We start from the raw sequence: 19,420 nt of genomic DNA on the forward strand, positions 1-19,420 counted from the left end.
TTGTATGGAATAAAGCATGGATCTATAATTTTAGTATACAGTTTCATTGCTAAATGGAAATGAAGTAGATCACTCTCTTTTGCAGTGTCTTATTTTCATTCGTAAATTTTGTTCAATTTTTGTCTTGAAGACTGGCATTAATAATACTTAAACTGGAAAAATTAAAAATTAAAATAGTAAAAGTAAATTCAGAAAGCCTGCAGATGTTATAGCTACATGTCACGTTGTGATTATTATAGACATTTATCATCACAGTAACAGCGTTACAAACATTAGAAAATACATCGCTGGTTTGGTGCCTATACCCTAAACATGCGTGGAATATTTATTATTAATTATTAGAGAATGTTACGTTTTTTTTGTTTGTTTGTTTGTTTGTTTTTTGGTGCCTATGTGCATAGACACATAGACGTAGACGCTGCATTGAGCGTCTACGAGTATATGTCATGTGTCTACATGTAACTGGATCTGGCGCTATACATCTAAACCCTCCGGAAGTGAGCCCAAAATGTGATTATGATAAATGTGTCGGATAGTGCGCATGCTCCTCAGATGTGGAACTGCTTCCGCAGTCTGGGGAGGACTTCCGCTCAGTACAAGCACAGTAGTTTAGTGTCTCACGGGGAAATGAATTTTCATCGTTAGCTACGGTGTGCATGATAACGTCTGACTTGGCAGTGAGGAAATAGAGTTCGTTTGTAACGTTACACAAACATTACAAATCCTACAAAATGGTAAGTCATTATGTCTCACTTGCCTGGAAAAGGCTATGCGGAGCTATAATATGCTAATACTATGATTCCAGGAAGCTCCACCTGCGGTAACTCCACCTGGCTTATGTCAGCATAGCCTTACAAGCTAACAGGCCAGCATAAACTGTGATATACCTCCATCTTTCTGAGACAATTTATAGCTTTAATTCAGCTTGTGGTCCATGTAATGTTATCAAACTTTAGCATGACAGACAAGGGACAAGCTGGTGTGAGCGTCCAGTTTTTAGTCATAGTCAACAACGACGCTGATAGCATGCTTCTAACTTTGACAGCCTAGGTTAGAGTATAAAGTAATAAAGTAGAGATTAATATGTGGCTGATTTTCTCTTGAACCTCTGCTCAAATGTTTTTGAAACACCACATATCCAAAACTACATAGTCAAATGGTATGACACCAGTGATCTTAATGTTACTTGCTTCAGTGACAGCTGTTACGGGCAAAGTTGATGGTACAGTGACATTCATCTTTTTTTTTTCTTCCCAAACCACACCTGCCACACTTTTACTCTGCCAGATAGACTGTAGACATATAACAGGCAATGTAAGTAACATAATAAGCGATACAGTAGATTAGTGTTATAGTTGCCATATTTGCAAAGTTTTATAAGTGTAATCGTCAGTGCAGCATGTGTTTCTATTCCAGTGCAGTCCTGTTACTGACCTAATGCAAATCCAATATTTACTTTGCTTTTAGTCCTAATTTGGTCTTCCCACTGCCTGAAAAAGAAAACTGGTTCTTTAGCTGCTGAATGCGTCATTGTGTACACCTACTAGGTTTGAACTGTGACTTTGTTTTTGTGTATTTTTTTTTTTTTTTTAAAGTAGTGTATTTTGGGTTTAACAGAGCTAAACTATATTGCCAAAACTATTCACCCATCTACCTTCACACACATATGAACTTGAGTGAGACATCCCTTTTTTATTATTATTATTATTATCCATTTGCAGATCTAATAGCTTCAGATCTTCTGGGAAGGCTTTCCACAGGGTTTAGGTGTGTGTTTATGGGAACTTTTGACCATTTTTTCAGAAGCGTGTTTGTGACATCAGTGGGATGACAAGGCCTGGCTTGCAGTCTTCGGTCTAATTCATCCCAAAGGTGTTGGGATGAATTACAGTTGAATTATATTAGGTTGAGGTTAGGACTCTGTGCAGGCAAATCAAGTTCTTCCACACTAAACTCCCCAAACTGTTGCCACAAAGTTGGGAGCATGAAATTGTCCAAAAAGTTGGGAACCTCTGCAAACTGTGCTTCTCAGCAACTGCAGATCCCACTCTGTGATTTTATAGGCCTAAAGTTTATCTGCTTATTAAAGTTACAGTGTGCAAGATTTCACCACTTGATATCAGCAGATTGTAGTCAACTGAAGTTTCTTTCCCCTCACAGTTCAAGTGCATATTCCTACCTATGGTGGTTGCTATAGGACAAATGTGATTTAGTCAGCCAAGAGAGCAAAAACATTCAATTTAGACTGTACCCCATAAAATATTTTTGTACACTATATGTAAACACATTTCAATAACATGAACACTTGGCAATAATTCTCCTGAATTAATAAAAATAAAAAAAATGCAGTCAATTAAGTGTGTTTACTATATTTTTGTTTTTTTAACACCTGTGTCATCTCAAAAACTTATTTAGTCTGGAAGAGGCTGTAAAGCTTTGTGAAAGGAGTCTGATATGAGTTGATGAATTAGTGAAGCTCACTTCTGATTGATGACAGCAATAGGTGATAATATCACCGTTGATAAGTGCTGATTTTTTTGTTGCTGCTGGCCTCTGCTAGTTGCTCTTAGCTGGCATTAGTGAAACTTTCTAATGTTGGACTCTGAGGCTTAGTAAATAAACCATCATACAATGTGAGAATGTAATCAAACTGTTGATCAGAGAGAGAGTGATTTTTTTTTTTTTTTTTTTTTTTTTTTTTTTTTTTTTTAAAGAATACTTGAGCCTAACAGTAGCTGGATAGCTGTCTCTTGTTACTTGAACAGATACCACCCCCCCCCCCCCCCCAAACTACCTATTCAGCCGTTCTTCTTGGCTTCTCAAACTTTTAATCAGCTCTATCACTTCCATGGTCATAAATGGTAAATAGACTAGTTCTTATAGTGCTTACATCTAATATTTACACACATTCATATTCATTCAATTAAAACTAACTGAAGAAAAAAAATCACAGTGAAGTAAAACTAAACTATAATGTAAACTCTAAAACTATTATAAACCTGTTGCAGTGTCCATCCATCCATTCTCTTCCGCTTATCCTGAGCCTATCCCAGCTGTCATGGGGGAGAGGCGGGATATACTATGTACAGGTCACCAGCTAACCCAGAGAAACAGACAACCATTCACACCTATGGGCAATTTAGAATCACCAATGAATCTAAACCCAGTAACTGCATGTCTTTGCACTGTGGGAGGAAACCCACGCAAACTTGAGGAGAACATACAAACACCACACAGAAAGGCCCGAGCTAAAGTTGATTCAAACCCAGACCTTCTAGCTGTGAGACAACAGTGCTAAACACCATGCTAGTGTGCTGCCCCTGTTGCAGTGTGGGGTTGTTTTTCAGGAGTTGGCTTGGCCCTTAGTTCCAGTGAAAGGAACTCTTAATGCTTCAGCATACCAAGACATTTTGGACAATTTCATGCTCCCAACTTTGTGGCAATAGTTCGGTGTTTGCAACATGACTGTGCACCAGTGCACAATTCAAGGTCCGTAAAGACATGGATGAGCAAGTTTGGTGTGGAAGAACTTGACTGGCCTGAGTCCAAACCTCAACTCGATAGAACACCTTTGTGGTGAATTAAAGTGGAGACTGTGGGCCAGGCCTTCTCCTCCAACATTAGTGTCTGATCCCACAAATGCACTTCTGGAAAAATGTTCAAAAATTCTCAAACACATTCCTAAGGATAAACAATCCAGTATCACATGAGCAAATATTTTTGGCAATATAGTGCACATCCACATTGAATATGTTCTAATGAGTGCTCTGCTGTCTTTTTGGGGGGGCTCTGTTTTTGTATTTAGATGCGTTTCATGCTGCTGTTCAGCCGGCAGGGAAAACTGCGGCTGCAGAAGTGGTACACAGCCACAGCTGAGCGTGACAAGAAGAAGATGGTCAGGGAACTGATGCAGATAGTGCTGGCCCGCAAACCGAAGATGTGCAGTTTTCTAGAATGGAGGGACCTCAAGATCGTCTATAAAAGGTAAAAATGCTACACAGTCAGTCCTGAATTTTGTACTCATTTCTTCTGGATATCTGCACATCATTTCTGCTTAATGTGGTACTTTCTTTACACTAACAACAATAATAATCACCACCATCATCATTTTCATCATAATACTTGCACCACTTTCATCACTACTAACAATATTAAATAAATGATAAAAAAATAAACAAAAGGAGGGAATAGCTACAGGGTTCTAGCCAGTGGATGATCGCCCGGCCCTGCGCCATGCTGAGGTCATCTTGCACCGGGCTGAGAATTTCACCGGTTCGCTATCGGAACTCTTCCATCACTGCAGTTAGCAAGCGAGGGCACACCCTGCACATTCTGACCCATCGCCAGTACCAGAATCAGATTGTTTTCTCTTGCTAGATCACTCACAGCGCTGTGGTATTATTTCACAGCAATTTGTAATCTACCACCGGGCACGGCCAGTTTTGTTCACAATGTGCACGTGCGATCTCGCAATGGTCCTGTTCACGCTTAATTTCGCGGGGCTGCAGAAAACAAAATGGTGACCAGCATGAATGGGAAAGGGAAGAAGAGGAAAAAGGGAGCTCAAAAGACATTTTCAGGCTTGGAGCTGTGCCATGCTGACAATGTGATGATTTCAGCAGCTTTTAGCAGCTGATCAGATTGATAAAACATCTGGATTTTAATGTTTTTGTTGCGTATGCTTTTTATGTGATTTTTGCAAATCCATTGGTGGAAGGAAACGGTGCTCTGGGTTACGCTGAATGTAACTCTTCTGGTTTATATGCAAAAAGAATGATCGCTCTATCTAATAAGGCCTGAATTGGAGTTCTGTGTCTGTCCTACGTACGTAATCGGAAATCCCCTCTGAACCCTACGCTGTAACATACGAAATGTAACTACACATCCACAAGGATTGTGATTATCGTGTAGGCTTCAGAGGTAGTTAATTACAAAGACCTTTCTTCTTTCTCTCTTCTTAGTTGCTCTTTGAGTGTCGGGAATAGACTCTTTTTGCATTTCCACATTTTTACTGTTATTGTTGTACCCAAAAACTTGTTGTTGTCATTCATTCCTAGTTGGCACAACTATGAGGAAGAAGTGGATAGAGGTGATCAGAAGAGAGTAGGGGACAGATTTTGCCATTAGGATAGGATAGCAGCACTTATGTGTGCAGTGTCCTAGCCAGCAGTTGATCACCCGGAGCTGTGCCTTGCTGAAGTGCCGTCGCACCAGGCTGAGAATTTCAGCAGTTAGCTACTGGAACAGATTCCTATCATAACAGTTAGCTAATTAGAGGGAACACACCCCTATTGGGTGTATGTTTGTTACTGAGAGCCCCCCAGATGTTGTGCGATCACACTGGCGTGTGAAATTTTTCTGGCTACAACCCTGGTGCAGTAGAAACTTCGCCTCTAAAGATTATGTCAGTGGCTGCACCATGAGTCACCTGAAAAGCACTGTTGTCCCAAGCCTTTTCCCTTGGGATAGTTTTACTGCACTGCTGAAAATGGAATCAGTGAATGTTGGTATGAAAGAGCAGCACTTTGCTGACATGTTTAGTACACAGTCAGCAGAATTAGAATCACCTGGGCAAATTATCTATTCATTATGCTGTCCTCACTGAAGTTCACGTCCACTATGCCTCTCAAATTCCAGAGGTAATGCGCTATTGTCAGTCATACTGGACTGCAACAAGATTGTACTGAAGACAGCCTCTTTCCTGACCTTACAGTCAGAAACATTCCCCAGTTACAAGAACAGGAAAACTCCCCTATGCCACTCACACTGACTGGAAGTGTGAATCAGATCTCGCTCAGCTATCAAGGATCTTGCTAATTATCAAGGACTTTTTGTTTTGAAGACTGAATAAATCAATAACTGCCATGTAAATGTAAAAAATTCAACATTCCTATATCTTTTTAAAATGTCAAATCCAAGGACTTCCTTAAGCTATATTTGCTATTCTCATATATTATATAAATGTTCTCTTGAAATTTAAGTTTTTCTTGAATATTCAACCTCAAGGGAAAAAAATGATATTTGACTTAAAAGATTTGATTAAAAATTAAAACAATTTGGGACCAAATTCAGTATCCTTTGATTTAATCCTGTAGTTCATTTTGAAGCTTTTTACACATTTAATATTTATAACATCAAATGATTAAATAGTGTCTAGATTATGAACTCCTTAAATAACATTATTAACACCAACTGATTAACAGTTAACCAGCAGTAATGAATGGCATTTCAGAAAGCATTACAAGTACCTGGCAAAAAGGTAAATGGTAAATGGACTAGTTCTTATATAGCGCTTTTCTACTCTGTTTGAGCACTCAAAGCGCTTATACAACACAAACTGATCATAAAATACTTCAGTGTAATGCAAGTTACGCATCCATATATGTGTTATAGTAGTACAGGTCTAACTTATCCTTCATATCAGCAATAAGTATGTCATCATGCCACATTTTGCACAGTTAAATTTGTCTGGGTATCGGTGACAAAGTCACACCATTCTAGTCCATTTAGTAATTGCCAGTTACCCCTGAATCTGCCAGTAGTACTTGAATCCCTCAGACTGGCATAGCCATTTTGCACTTTGAGGTGAGTCATAAACAAATTATTTCATCTTTTTTCCTTTCCTCAGTTATCAAGAATTGAGCACCTGCTCTGGTGGCGCTCTCACTCGGTGTTTGCTGTCACTGCGGTATTGTATCACTTCCTGTTCCTGTTACGGAGCACAGTGGTGTTTTTGTGTACCTTAATCTGTTGTATCTGTTAGCTGCTTAATCTGTGTAGCTCAATTAATCTAGATAATGACTTATTTCATAGTGTAATCTTCACATGCTTTATCACCTGTAAATTATATTCACATTATTTACTTAGTGTGTTTTTAGACATTTGTTAGTTTAGCCCACCTCTTAGCTTAGCTCTTAGCTGACTCACTAACAGCATGGTTGCTTCTCCTGTCTCTCTTGCACTTTTCTGCTCTGTGTGTTGGATGTTTAGTTACTCCTCAGCCTCTTTTAGCAGTGATGGTTCTTGTAAAAAAATATAGCCTGTTTGTAGCTCAGTGAATTGAAGGCCTGACTGCGCACCCTGTAAATTCCTGTAGATAAGCCCCTGTCAAGGTTCTAAGCCAAAAATATTTTTCAGCCTGGCACCCAGTGGCACCCCCCCCCCCCCCCGGTCTAAAAAAAAATTGGCGTTTGCAAGCTAATGCTAACCACTAAATGTCACTCCCACTTACTAATTGTGAGTGATGGGGCCTAAGGCCGTAACCGGAAAACACCTCTGAAGCCTTAAGGCAGTCTTTGTGGATGCGTACTGTAGCTACATTTCTCAGGGTGCATGTCAGGTTAGGATCAGAGGGGATTTTCGGTTATGTATGTAGGACAGACGCAGAACTCTAAATCAGACCTTATTAGATCACTAGAGCGATAATTTTTGCATATAAACCAGAAGAGTTAATTTATATATCATGCGTTCAATGTGTCCCAGAGTGCTGTTTCCTTCCACTAATGTGTTTGCAGAAATCATGTAAAAAGCATACAAACCAAAAAACATAATCCAGGTGTTTTATCATCAACTGCTAAAAGCACTTCCTATGTTTGAATATTCGTCACCATGTTGTAAGCATAAACATAAGCATCAAGTTTTTAATGCAACCCACTGATAACAACAGGAAGTGACATCATCTTGCTAGGAGTTGTAGTTTTTTTTTTTCTTGGACTTTCATAGCACCACTGGTGCTGAAAAGTAATGTTTGACTATGCCTTTCTAGGGCAGCAACTATCGTTTATTTTAGTAATTGAGTATTCTATCGATTATTCCATTGATTGAGTAATCAGATAAATACTTTTTTGTATTAACAATTCATCTGCATATTTTAACTTTCGTACTGCAGATTTTTCTCTGTGTGAAACAAACAGTGATGGATGGAGCAGCTACAAAGTTTTGTTTTCTTCACATTGCTGATCGGGTGTTTGATGAAGGACTTCCAGCTGTTTCCAAGCAAAGGTTTTAATGGTGGTTACAGGAACAAGCACTACTGCTTTAGATGTTAGAAAAACGTCTCCTTTCGCTCCACCTCCACCTGCGTGTGTGCAGTAGGGCTGCAACGATTAGTCGACATTGTCGACAGTAATCGACAATAAAAATCAGTGGCGGTCCTAGCCTGTTTGGCGCCCTGAGTGAGCATGCCCCCCCCAACCCCCCATAGCGATCGCCGCAGCAGCGCCTACCTCACTACTCCACTTGGGGGGTAATGAGCACCTGCTGTGTGGTGCATGTAGCTTTCTGCCATGGTCTGACAGACAGGTTTTAACAGAAGGTCTCCCCACCATCACAGGCACACTCAGAATTTCTTTTAAATTTTATTTGAAAAAACATGGACGAAACTGAAATATTACACAGCTTCTGCTTACCTTCATCTTTGCTTGTTTCTCCTGTTCTTCTTTTCTCTTTTTCCTAAACTGCGCACCTGATGGCTTTGACCTTTTCCTTTCCATCTGCCGTAATTCGCACTGAAGCGGAATAGGTTATCACCACCGCCCATCCCCAGGGTTGTCAGATCTGACTGACAGTTGCCAGCCCAACAGAACAAAACCTTCATTGAAACTCATGTTAATAGCACCAGGTGTGATATATATTTAACTAGAAGCACTCAGAGAGCGCAAACCTCCGCCAAGGCCATAGGGTCACTGACGCTGTAATACGTGTATCTAAATACTGTGAAATAATCTTTCATCTTTCCCAGACAACAATAGCCCCCTATCCCGCAATAGTGTGTTACCTCGACCAGATCGCGGCTCCTAACGTAGTAGGGAGACCTCTGGTTTCTACTTCGCTTGGCTCGTGGCTGGTAACTAACTTGCTCATCCATGTGGGTCAGCTTCAGCAAGGCGGAGAAACGCAGCAAGTCGAAGGATTTTAGCAACAGAACTTTTATTCCTTTTTCCACCACCACCGAACACACTTTTTCCCTCGCGCTCGGCTCCCACGCTAGCCTGCATACACGCACACGGGGCAGAGAAAAGTGGGTGGTGTCTCTCAGCCTAATAAGGCTACTTCTTAAAGGGGAAGGCTCTGCCTGTATCCCGCAATACTGAAGAATCCTTAAAAAAATTCCTGGATCCAAAATGTAATCATTTCTTCCTCTTGTCATTTCCAACCACTCCACAAAATTTCAGCGAAATCCGCTCATAACTTTTGGAGTAATCCTGCTGACAAACAAACAAACCAGCGCGACTGAAAACATAACCTCCTTGGCGGAGGTAAATATAGAGAGCTTTGGGTGAGTTGCTAAAATTTTGGCTGCTTTTCACCATATTTGGTAGGTTTTTAGGAAGTTTTTATTGTAAAATTATATATCTATATAATATTACAATTATATAGATATATCTATATAATTTTCCAGCCCAATGTGTTCACAAGCTGCCCAATCTGGCAACACTGCGCCATCCACCAACATTTGTCCAAACTGTCTAGATTCGTATTTGTGTTATTTTTTTCATCAGGATTCGGGTTCACACAAATACTGTGAATTAATGACCATATTTACAGTATTTATAATTCAGCGGTTACTGTTGGCTGTAACCAGGCCAAAACTGTACAGGCATGAATGAATGAACCCGGCTGACTGTCGCACTCTCACGCCATCACTGCTTCACTCGACTCGCACCCCAGGCTGAGAGGAGAAGGGGGCGGGGCAGCGCTGTGTGTGTGACGATCGAGTGAAGCAGTGACAGCGAGACAGAGAGAGTATCCCCCGCCTGCCCCTTTCCTTCTGTTACAACCTGTCTGACCATGGCAAAAAGCTACATGCAATACACAGCAGGCAGAGGGCGCCCATTACCCCACAAGTGGAGTAGTGCGGTAGGCGCTGCTGCGGCGATCGCAATGCGTTGGGGGGAGGGGGGCGGTCATGCCGCCCTAGATGAAATGCCGCCCTGGGCGGCTGCCCATGTCGCCCATATCAGAAAACGCTACTGATAAAAATCATCAATAATAAAAATAAAAATCGATAATAGTCATTTATTATTACTGGTGATTTTTTTTTTTTTACGTAGTGAGACATCTTCCTGTCCGTCTATCTCTGGCGAGCTTCACACATGCGCAATCCGGTTGTTAAGTGATGACGTAGAATTCCATTTCCTGCTCCAAACTGTCACGTGATCATTTTGCCGCAATGCTTTGTCTATGGTGGTTTTAACTCGAAAAAAACTCACTCAGCTGTGATTTTACCGATAAAAAAGAGAAGCGGAAATGGCTGCAGTTGATAAGGTATGTTAAAATCATCTTTAATAGTGACCAGTCATTGGTTATACCATTGCTGTTTATTTAGAAGCATTTGGACCCGGAAATGACGTCAGACTTAAAGACCGGATAGCATTCAGTGGCACGTTTAGTGATGAAACTCAGTCAGGATTTATGAAAGGACGTCATATTTCTAACAATATTAGGTTGGTTTTAGATATAATAGATTATTCTGACTTAATTGAAGATGATAGTTTTATCTTATTTCTTGACTTTAAAAAAGCTTTTGATTCTATCGAACACAACTTCTTATATTTAGCCTTAAAAAAATTTGGTTTTGGTCCCTTCTTCATTAAGGCCATTCAAACTCTTTATGCTAATGGAAACAGTGCTATCAAATTAAAATCAGGAGCTTCCCCTAGATTTCAGTTACATCGTGGCATCAGACAAGGGTGTCCTATTTCTTCATATCTCTTCCTATTAGCTGGCCAACTTCTTTTCACCCATCTTGGGGCGAGCCCTATACAAGGTATAAATATAGCAAACAGGAACATTCTAATAAGTCAACTAGCAGATGCTACGACACTATTTTTACGTAACTCAGATCAAATCCCTCTAGCTCTTGATATCATCCAAACCTTTTCTAGAGCCTCCGGCTTATACCTAAATGTCAATAAATGTGAACTTTTTGCTATAAAGGACTGTGCTTTATCATCTATAAATAACATACCTATAAAACAAAACGTATATTTAGGAATCACAATCACTAAAAATGATAAAAGAAGATGCATCGAAAACTTTTCTCCCGCTATCGATAAAACCAGGAAAAAACTAAACCAGTGGCCGCACAGAGATTTAACTCTGAGGGGCAGAACACTCCTCTCTAAAGCAGAAGGCCTCTCTAGGTTGATATATTTGGCCTCTCCTCTGTTCGTAGACAACTGCACCTATAAAAGTATCGACCAGATGTTATTCAATTTTCTTTGGAAGAACAAAATTCATTATATTAGAAAGTCTGTGGTCACGAATCCAAACGATAATGGGGGGCTAAATTTTCTGGACTTTTCCACTATAAATAATACTATAAAAATCAAATGGATACAACACCACCTGTCCCGTCCTACTTCATTATGGCACTTCATTCCTAATTTCGTATTTTCTCAGCTGTGTGGTCTGGATTTTCTCTTACTCTGTAACTTTAATCCTGAAAAAAATCCCAGTCAAACTGTCGGCATTCCACAAACAATGTCTGCTATCCTGGCTTTTGATCTATAAGCACAACTATTCTCCTCACAAATATATAATTTGGCATAATAGAGATATATTGTATAAGAACAAGTCCCTCTACTTTGACAACTGGAAAAAAAAAATATATTGTATGTGAAACAGCTATTTAACATTCAAGGGTTGTTGTTTAGTTACACTGAATTTCTGTCCCATTTTAAATTTCCAGTTACTGCTAAAGAATTTGCAATTGTTTTTGATGCCATTCCCTCAGGCCTCATTATGATCATGAAAGGCCTCACTAGTCAAAAACTTGATCCCATCTCACACAACTTAATGGATACATCTATTGCTAGGATTTGTCTCTTGTCAACTTCCAAAAACAAGAATATCCGCTTTCTCTTTCAACAGCAAATAGTCTCTCTGTGCCATTGCTTATTGGAATAGGTATATGCATAGAATTAACTGGAAGAAGGTTTGGTCTCTACCTCACAAATTCTTTGTCACAAACAAAGTTAAAGAGGTGACTTATAAACTTATTCACAGATGCTACCCTACCAAACAGTATATGTGTAGATTTAATAAAGATATTGATACAATGTGCTCTTTCTGTGCCACACAGGCTGAAGAAGTGACTCACTTGTTTTGGAGCTGTGACTATACCAAAAAACTCTGGAATGATATTTTGAACCTTATATCTGTCATTTCCCCACAAACTCCTCTCAGTTATGAAATGGCTATCCTTGGCTTTACGGCTTATGAAAAAAAGAACTGTGACTCCTTCTTTGTTATCAACCTCATTATACTTCTTGTTAAGTACTATATACATAAATGCAAGTTCAATAACAACAGACCTTTATTTTCTATCTTTAAGATAAGATAAGATAAGATAAGATAAAACTTTAATGATCCCACGACGGGGAAATTTGCGCATTACAGCAGCTCAGTACAGAAAACTAAAAATAGAATAAAATAAAATAGAAAAACACTATACACATATACATAAGCACTATATACAGAAAATATATAGTCAATACACACATGTACATATACACACATATACTTTATGAAAGAACTGAAGTGGTACTATCATCTTATTGCCTCATCCATCAATGCAAAAGCTATAAAAACCGTAAATTTGTTACACAGATTTAATATCCTGTAACTTATTTAATTTCTCATCACTGTATGCTTAAAATCCCCCCTGGCATGTTCTGTTTTTTGTTTGTTTGTTTGTTTTTATTATGTTATGGCAATGCTCTGAGAATGATTAATAAAGACTTTAAAATGCACCGTTAAAGTTATATCAGCAGCAAACCTGATTAAAAGTTTTGAATGAAGTACGTGTTTACTACCACATTTTAAATAACCTTATGCAAAATGTAAAAGCTGATAGCTAAATAAGTGCCATTTCATAATTATGTGATTCATAATGCGATTAATCGACTAATCGTTTCAATAGTCGATGACTAATCAACTATCAAAATAGTCGTTAGTTGCAGGTCTAGTGTGCAGACTGCACGTAAAACAGCAGTTGTTGTGTTTTTGTTGAAAAACTAAGGGCCTAATGCTGTAATGCTTTTTATTCACAAGCATCCCCCTAAATATGTTTCGATTGCAGGTGTATTTTTAGTCGCTAATTGGGGATTTAAAAATTAAAAAATATTTTGACGGAGCCCCTTTCCTTCCTTCGGTATTGAACGATCGCTAGTGCTAATGGTAGAGCCCACTAGCAAACTGTGGTTATAGCAGTACATTCTGGTAGGTACAGCTGAAGTAAACAAAAAAATAACAGCTGAAATTCTCAGCACAGCGAGCACAACACAACCGTAGCGAGATCTTGAATTGATTGAAACTGCTGGCTAAGGCTAAACGTAAATTTGGGGGACTACTTTTTATTACATTAGAAGAGCTGTAACCAAGTTGAAAGATATAATTCCTCCATTATTATGCTCCTCAAAGCCATGTGCCAATACAGTTCAGAGCAGCTACCTAAACTGTACTCCCACAGAGCTAGATTATCTCAGTGATAGTTTTAGGTCCTCACTTCGTACAACACTGGATGCTGTGGCTCCTCTGAAAAAAGAGAGCCTCAAATCTGAATTGCCAGACTCCCTGCTATAACACACAAATGGACAGCAGATAACCCGTAAGCTGGATAGGAAATGGTGTCTCACTAATGTAGAAGATCTTCGTTTAGCCTGGAAGTTTTGCTCTATAAAAATGCACTCCATAAAGCTAGAACATCTTACTATTCATCAAAATTGTCATGAACTTCGATTACAGCGATACAGAGGTGAGATGCTGAGGATTTCCAAAACTTCTCTGTCAGTTTTTGCTGCTGTTATTTACTCTTAAGCTTGCATTATTGAAACTGTCTTTGAGGTGGATCTGACATGATCAATAACTCGGACGCTGAACAAATAAACTCAAACAAAGTAAATCTAATCAAACTTAACAAACATTTCTGAAGTCAGAAAACACCAATTTTGATTCACTAACCCTTATTTTTCTCCATTCATCAGCTTCAACTCAGCTTCTCACTATTCACACTCACTAAATCAGTGACTCCCAGTGTTTATCGCTCATCTCTCTGTTGGTATGAAATTGTTGAAATCTGTGCTTCTGACCCTTCTGGGGTGAGGTACTTCGCTCAGTCTCCCATTATCTCTTGTCTCTGAGGTGAACCACCTGGGACACATCAGTTTTAATGCTGGTCTTTACCCCAAGTCCAAATTGATTTGACTCTAAAGCAGGGGTCATCAACTACATTTGTCCAAGGGCCGAAATTTTTCTCAGCAGACACTCTAACGGCCAGATGCTCATGTAAAGTAAAATAAAATTAATATTGTATCCTAAGTAATATATTATCATTTGATCAATTTTCCTTTCAACTTTATACTATTTTTAATGATGTCATGTGCAAGTTTTGCACTTACATTTTCATCAAATTTGATTTTTTTTTCTTTCAGTTATCGCAAGCAAATAAACCGATTCAACCAATCAGACCATTGCATTTAGCAAAATATGAGCTCATATTTCAAAATGCGCCCCTGTAGACAGTGATAAGGGAACAGTAAAATAATATGATTTTTCCTCAGACACACAGCTAGATGCTGCTCAGTCTCTTCAATCACCTCTGAAATTATTTCTTTGCCTTTGTGGTCACAACTCTGCCAGTAAGAGCTTAAACTGCCCCACTGACATCCTGAAATATGAACAAAAGCAGCCATGATCCAGCTTCAACTCCTGGATCACACAATCACATTCTCCCTGCTGCTGCTTCCTCATGAGAATTGGATGAACCCAGAATCTCAGTTTTCTGGTTTAGAAATGTCAGGACCTCATCAGTTGATGTCAACTTCATCTGTGCATATAGATTAAATCACAAGTTTGCATCAGAAAAGTTTGGAATTTTGTCATTTTCACAACGTGCTTGGTGTGTAAAGGCTTTTAGTTGTGTGCTTTTTGCAAAAATCTAAAATCTGAACTTTTTTAAAGTTATGTTAATTGCCAGATGATCACAAAAGCAATTTTCTAAATCATCAATCAAGAGGGAACAATGCTAATTCTGAACTATTTTTATGGTAGACTAAACTGATGAATTAGTGTGCTTTGTGTACTATATCTGTAATTCCAGCTTTAACATTGATATAGTTTGGGACATTTGGGATTTCATGGTCTATCTGGTGCCTGTTAACATAATGGCACCAGATACACAAAGTGTTCCAAGACTTCAGGTGATTATTTTTTAAGAGACATCTTTACAAATATGGACTGTAGGTAATGTTTTTAGCTTCTTATTTATATCTGGCCTCAAATGTTCCACAAATGGATTACATTTATGAAGTCTTATTAAAAAACTCAGAGCACTTTGTACATCAAACCACAAATCCTTTTTTTTTTTTAAGCAGATACAGTGTCTTACTCCAGTTTGTAATTAGATTAGATTAGATTCAACTCATTGTCATTGTGCGCACAAGGCACACAACGAAACGCAGATGCATCCAGAGACGAGCACCTGAGCCAGAGACCCGCGGCTAATCGTTTCTGTAGTCATTTAGCTGGCATTTCCTTAATGATGACATCTAGTGGCCATAGAAGGCATTGCAGTATAACTGCATTTGACATTTTTACTTGAAAAATAAGTTGGGTTTTGGGGCTTGTCTTTCTTTGTCATGAAGAGGTAATCTTGTAAGATAATGCTGTTTCTGTTTTTTGTGTATATTCATGCAGGTATGCCAGCCTGTATTTCTGTTGTGCCATTGAAGAGCAGGACAATGAGCTGATCACACTTGAAGTCATACACCGCTTTGTAGAACTGCTGGATAAATACTTTGGCAGTGTAAGTGATATATACATCTCTATGTGATGTTCCTCATCTGTTGTCTTTCCTTTGCCAACACTAAAATGTCACAGAAGATATCGCCAAAAGTATTCACTTACCCACATAAAACACTGAAGTCAGGTGTTCCAATCATTTCCATGGCCACAGGTGTATAAAATCACACACCTAGGCATGTAGATCGCTTCTATAAACATTTGTGAAAAATTGGGTTACTCTCAGGAACTTGGTGAATTCCAGTTTGGTTCTGTGATAGATGTCTTTTAGACCCCATTCCTACTAGACTGCTCAAAGAAGTCCTACTGTTAATTAATGCTTTAATCTTAAATATGATCAATATATCTTTATTAATTGGCTACGTACCACAGACTTTTAAGGTACCAGTAATTAAACCATTACACGAAGGTACAGACTCAAATTCAGACTGTATATGTGGAGCTGATTCGGAGGGGTAAGATCTTGGAGATGTATGTATCTGTTTCTGCACGGCGAAAGAATGAACCAAGAAGATTTGGATGAATTGGATTTTTTTTCACCACAGAGAGGTGCCAGAAAGACTGAAGGCTGTCAACAAATTAATCAGTACAGTCTGTACCAAAACAAGTTGTAGAATCAGGAATTTGGCTCCCTGGCGGCCTTGGACTGCCGCTTATCAAATTGTCTCCGGGATGTTTTGTAAATAGATGCTCTACACCCCCGCTGTCCTGTCTTCTTCTGACCTGTGTTGGACTGATCTCCCTGACCTAGCCCCTGATGAACGCTACATCTTATCAGAACTGAGGAGGGGAGTTTGAGTCAGCCCCACAGTAGCCCAACTGAATTGAAGTGAATCAGAAAGAAGACAAACTGATTATTATTTTAAATCCACTCACAATGTGAATGTAAACATATTTGGGCCTTTTTTCTGTTCTACCTAACTTAAGCAGATTGACTTTGTTTCTTTTGAAAAGGACAATACGTGAAAATTTAAGACCATTCTAAAACTTTCCCTGCCATAGTAAACACTGACGATTTGTGTATGTGCAGGTGTGTGAGCTGGACATCATCTTTAATTTTGAGAAGGCCTACTTCATTTTAGATGAGTTCCTGATGGGAGGAGAGATTCAGGACACATCTAAGAAGAGCGTCCTTAAAGCCATTGAACAAGCTGACCTACTACAGGAGGTAAGCTGGGCTTTAGAGTTCAACTAACCATCTTTTTGATTCATGTAGAGTTAGTGAATTGTGGGTTATCACTGAAAAGGGATCATAAGTCATGGACTAAGGTGGGCTCACCCAGCTCCAATACTGTGGTGCTGTGAATTCTCGAAAGAGCTTTGTCCATTTTTTGTTGGCTTAAATCTATTTTGAACTAATGATTGCCATATAACTTCAGTTTGGGGTTGCTCCTCTCCCTACACTGTCCATCACTCTTATCCAAATATAAGTACAATCTACCCAAATATTTAGTGTACTTCTTTACCTGTATTTATAAAAGTTTCCCTTTCTGCCTCCACTCTGTCAGTTTTTGAATCAGTATTTGGACCAGCAGCTAAGCAAAAGTTGCAATAACAATATTGGTATTGTACATGCAAATGTGACCCTGGTCTGGATAGACAGACTGAAATGACAGTCAGTACTGATCAAATTTTCTCAAATGCCACCGTCAGTTGAAGGTTGAGGGTATGGTATTAATACTGTATGTTTGCTCGCACAAACTGAAATTAGAAAAAAAGAATTTTGTTTGTTTGTTCTTAGAATAATTTGCTCACAATGTATAAAAATGCAGTCTCAAAGCCTAGAGAATGATCATTTTGGGTAGTCAGAGCTTCAGAAAAAAATTGGTTGTTACCAGAAAAGTCAAGCTCTGGGTGTCATTTGATCTACCTGTAAATGTAAATTTGGAAGCTGTGGGATTGTTTATTTTCCATTCCACATTTTTAGGGTTTGCATAATATATAACTGGCAAACAGCTTCATTGTAGTAATTTGTGTGCTCATACCTGTGAGAGCTGACAGCTGCATGAAATGTGAATGTGACCATTTGTTGTTTAGAATTTAATTTGTAACCTCCATTTGTGTTTATATTTTCAGGAGGACGAATCACCTAGGAGTGTATTGGAGGAGATGGGCTTGGCATAGTCCACAGCAGCGTTGTGAGACACTATAGCAGGCAGGGGGTGGGACAGTGTGGGGAAGAACATTCATGGACTGACAGTACTGGTTCTATGTATATGTGAATGGTTGACTGATGTATAGTGTTTAACTGGAAAGGAGACTCAGTTAGTGGAAGAACCTTGCATTGCCAGACCCTTTAGCTGTCTGTCTGTCTGTCTGTCTGTCTGTGTGTCTGTCTGTGTGTGTGTCTGTGTGTGTGTCTGTGTGTGTGTGTGTGTGTGTGTGTCTGTGTGTCTGTGTGTGTCTGTGTGTGTGTGTGTGTGTGTGTGTGTGTGTGTGCATCTGAATCTGACCTGAGTGCAAGGTAAAGGAAATGGGTTGCATTTAAACTTGTGTATGGCTGCCATAGTTGTGTGTTCATATTTTTTAAGGGGTGATATGGAGTCCAGCTAAGAAAATAAACCACAGTGGCGAACACTTACATGTGAATCACAATGAGGCAATTTTGCCATTTGAGTGAGGCTGTGAGAGAAAAAGCTGGTTTCTGTCATGAAGCTTTATCAGGTACTGAATGTGGTTCAAAACTAGGTCTCACTTGGGTAGTAAGACTAAAATAAATATCTGTTGCCACTACAAGTGCTACTAGTTCATTTTGAAGCGTTAAAGATGGTCGGTTGGGAAATTACTTCAACATTTAATGTCACTTTCCATTGTTATTTAGATCATATAATGGCTCTAGTGGCTGGTGTTGCTGCCTTGTACATTATATTTAAACTCCATGTTAAGGAATGTTGTCTCTACATCAAACAGAGAAGATATACCAAAAAACAAACAAATAAGAAATTAGAAATTGTCTTAATTTTTGGTTCCACTCTCAAATTGATCTTGTATTAATCAAGTGCTGCTTTCAAAATATATTTGAGTATGTAATTTATTTTAGATGTGTTTATTTTGAGATTGCACTGTTTGAATTTACTCCTTTGTTATTGGCCCATCTTTTCTTACACAAAGGTGATAAACACCATAGTGAAGAATAAACCAAAGACATTTTAGATTTGCATCAGAACTATAAAGATATTGTTTACATATGAGCCATTCATATGTACTGTAATTGGACTAAGTGTATGTTCCTGGTGAGATGGAAATGTCATATGCAGTTTAAACAAAGTGAAACTTAGAATGAGAGAAAATGAACTGGAGCACAGGTAATTGTTGGAATTGGAAGATGACATTCTGTGTGCACTACCAGCTGGTACATGTTTGGGCTGGAGAGAAATTACAAGGCAGATAGAATAAACTAGCTTAAGTATATTTTATTGTTCTATACTTTTTTTTTTTTTTTTTTTTTTTACAATGTTTTAACTTAAAATTTTCAATGTATATGAATTTGATGAATGTGTGAAATACAGTCTTTTGAAGAATGAGCAGTTGTTCCTGAAGTAATGGTCATTCCATATCAACTGACCAACTTTAAGCAAAATTACTTCTTTACTTGTCACTCCCGCACTTTCCTGCT

The 19,420-nt window shown here is 38.8% G+C and overlaps 1 protein-coding gene across 1 annotated transcript; it reads left to right on the top strand.

Annotated features, from left to right (window-relative positions):
* Positions 1-576: 576 nt before the first annotated feature.
* ap1s1 (adaptor related protein complex 1 subunit sigma 1) lies at positions 577-19,242 on the top strand. The gene is made up of 5 exons (XM_030723341.1): positions 577-734; positions 3,806-3,984; positions 15,700-15,808; positions 16,835-16,972; positions 17,881-19,242. Exons 1-5 carry the CDS (start codon positions 732-734, stop codon positions 17,926-17,928), a joined length of 477 nt encoding a protein of 158 aa, XP_030579201.1. The 5' UTR covers positions 577-731; the 3' UTR covers positions 17,929-19,242.
* Positions 19,243-19,420: the final 178 nt, after the last annotated feature.

This window comes from Archocentrus centrarchus, unplaced genomic scaffold (genome assembly GCF_007364275.1).
Source record: "Archocentrus centrarchus isolate MPI-CPG fArcCen1 unplaced genomic scaffold, fArcCen1 scaffold_24_ctg1, whole genome shotgun sequence".
NCBI lineage: Eukaryota > Metazoa > Chordata > Actinopteri > Cichliformes > Cichlidae > Archocentrus > Archocentrus centrarchus.

Coding starts and splice junctions, on each gene's coding strand:
- ap1s1 (XM_030723341.1), top strand. Junction 15,809..16,834: donor TGGATAAATACTTTGGCAGT/GTAAGTGATATA, acceptor GTGTATGTGCAG/GTGTGTGAGCTGGACATCAT. Junction 16,973..17,880: donor AAGCTGACCTACTACAGGAG/GTAAGCTGGGCT, acceptor TTATATTTTCAG/GAGGACGAATCACCTAGGAG.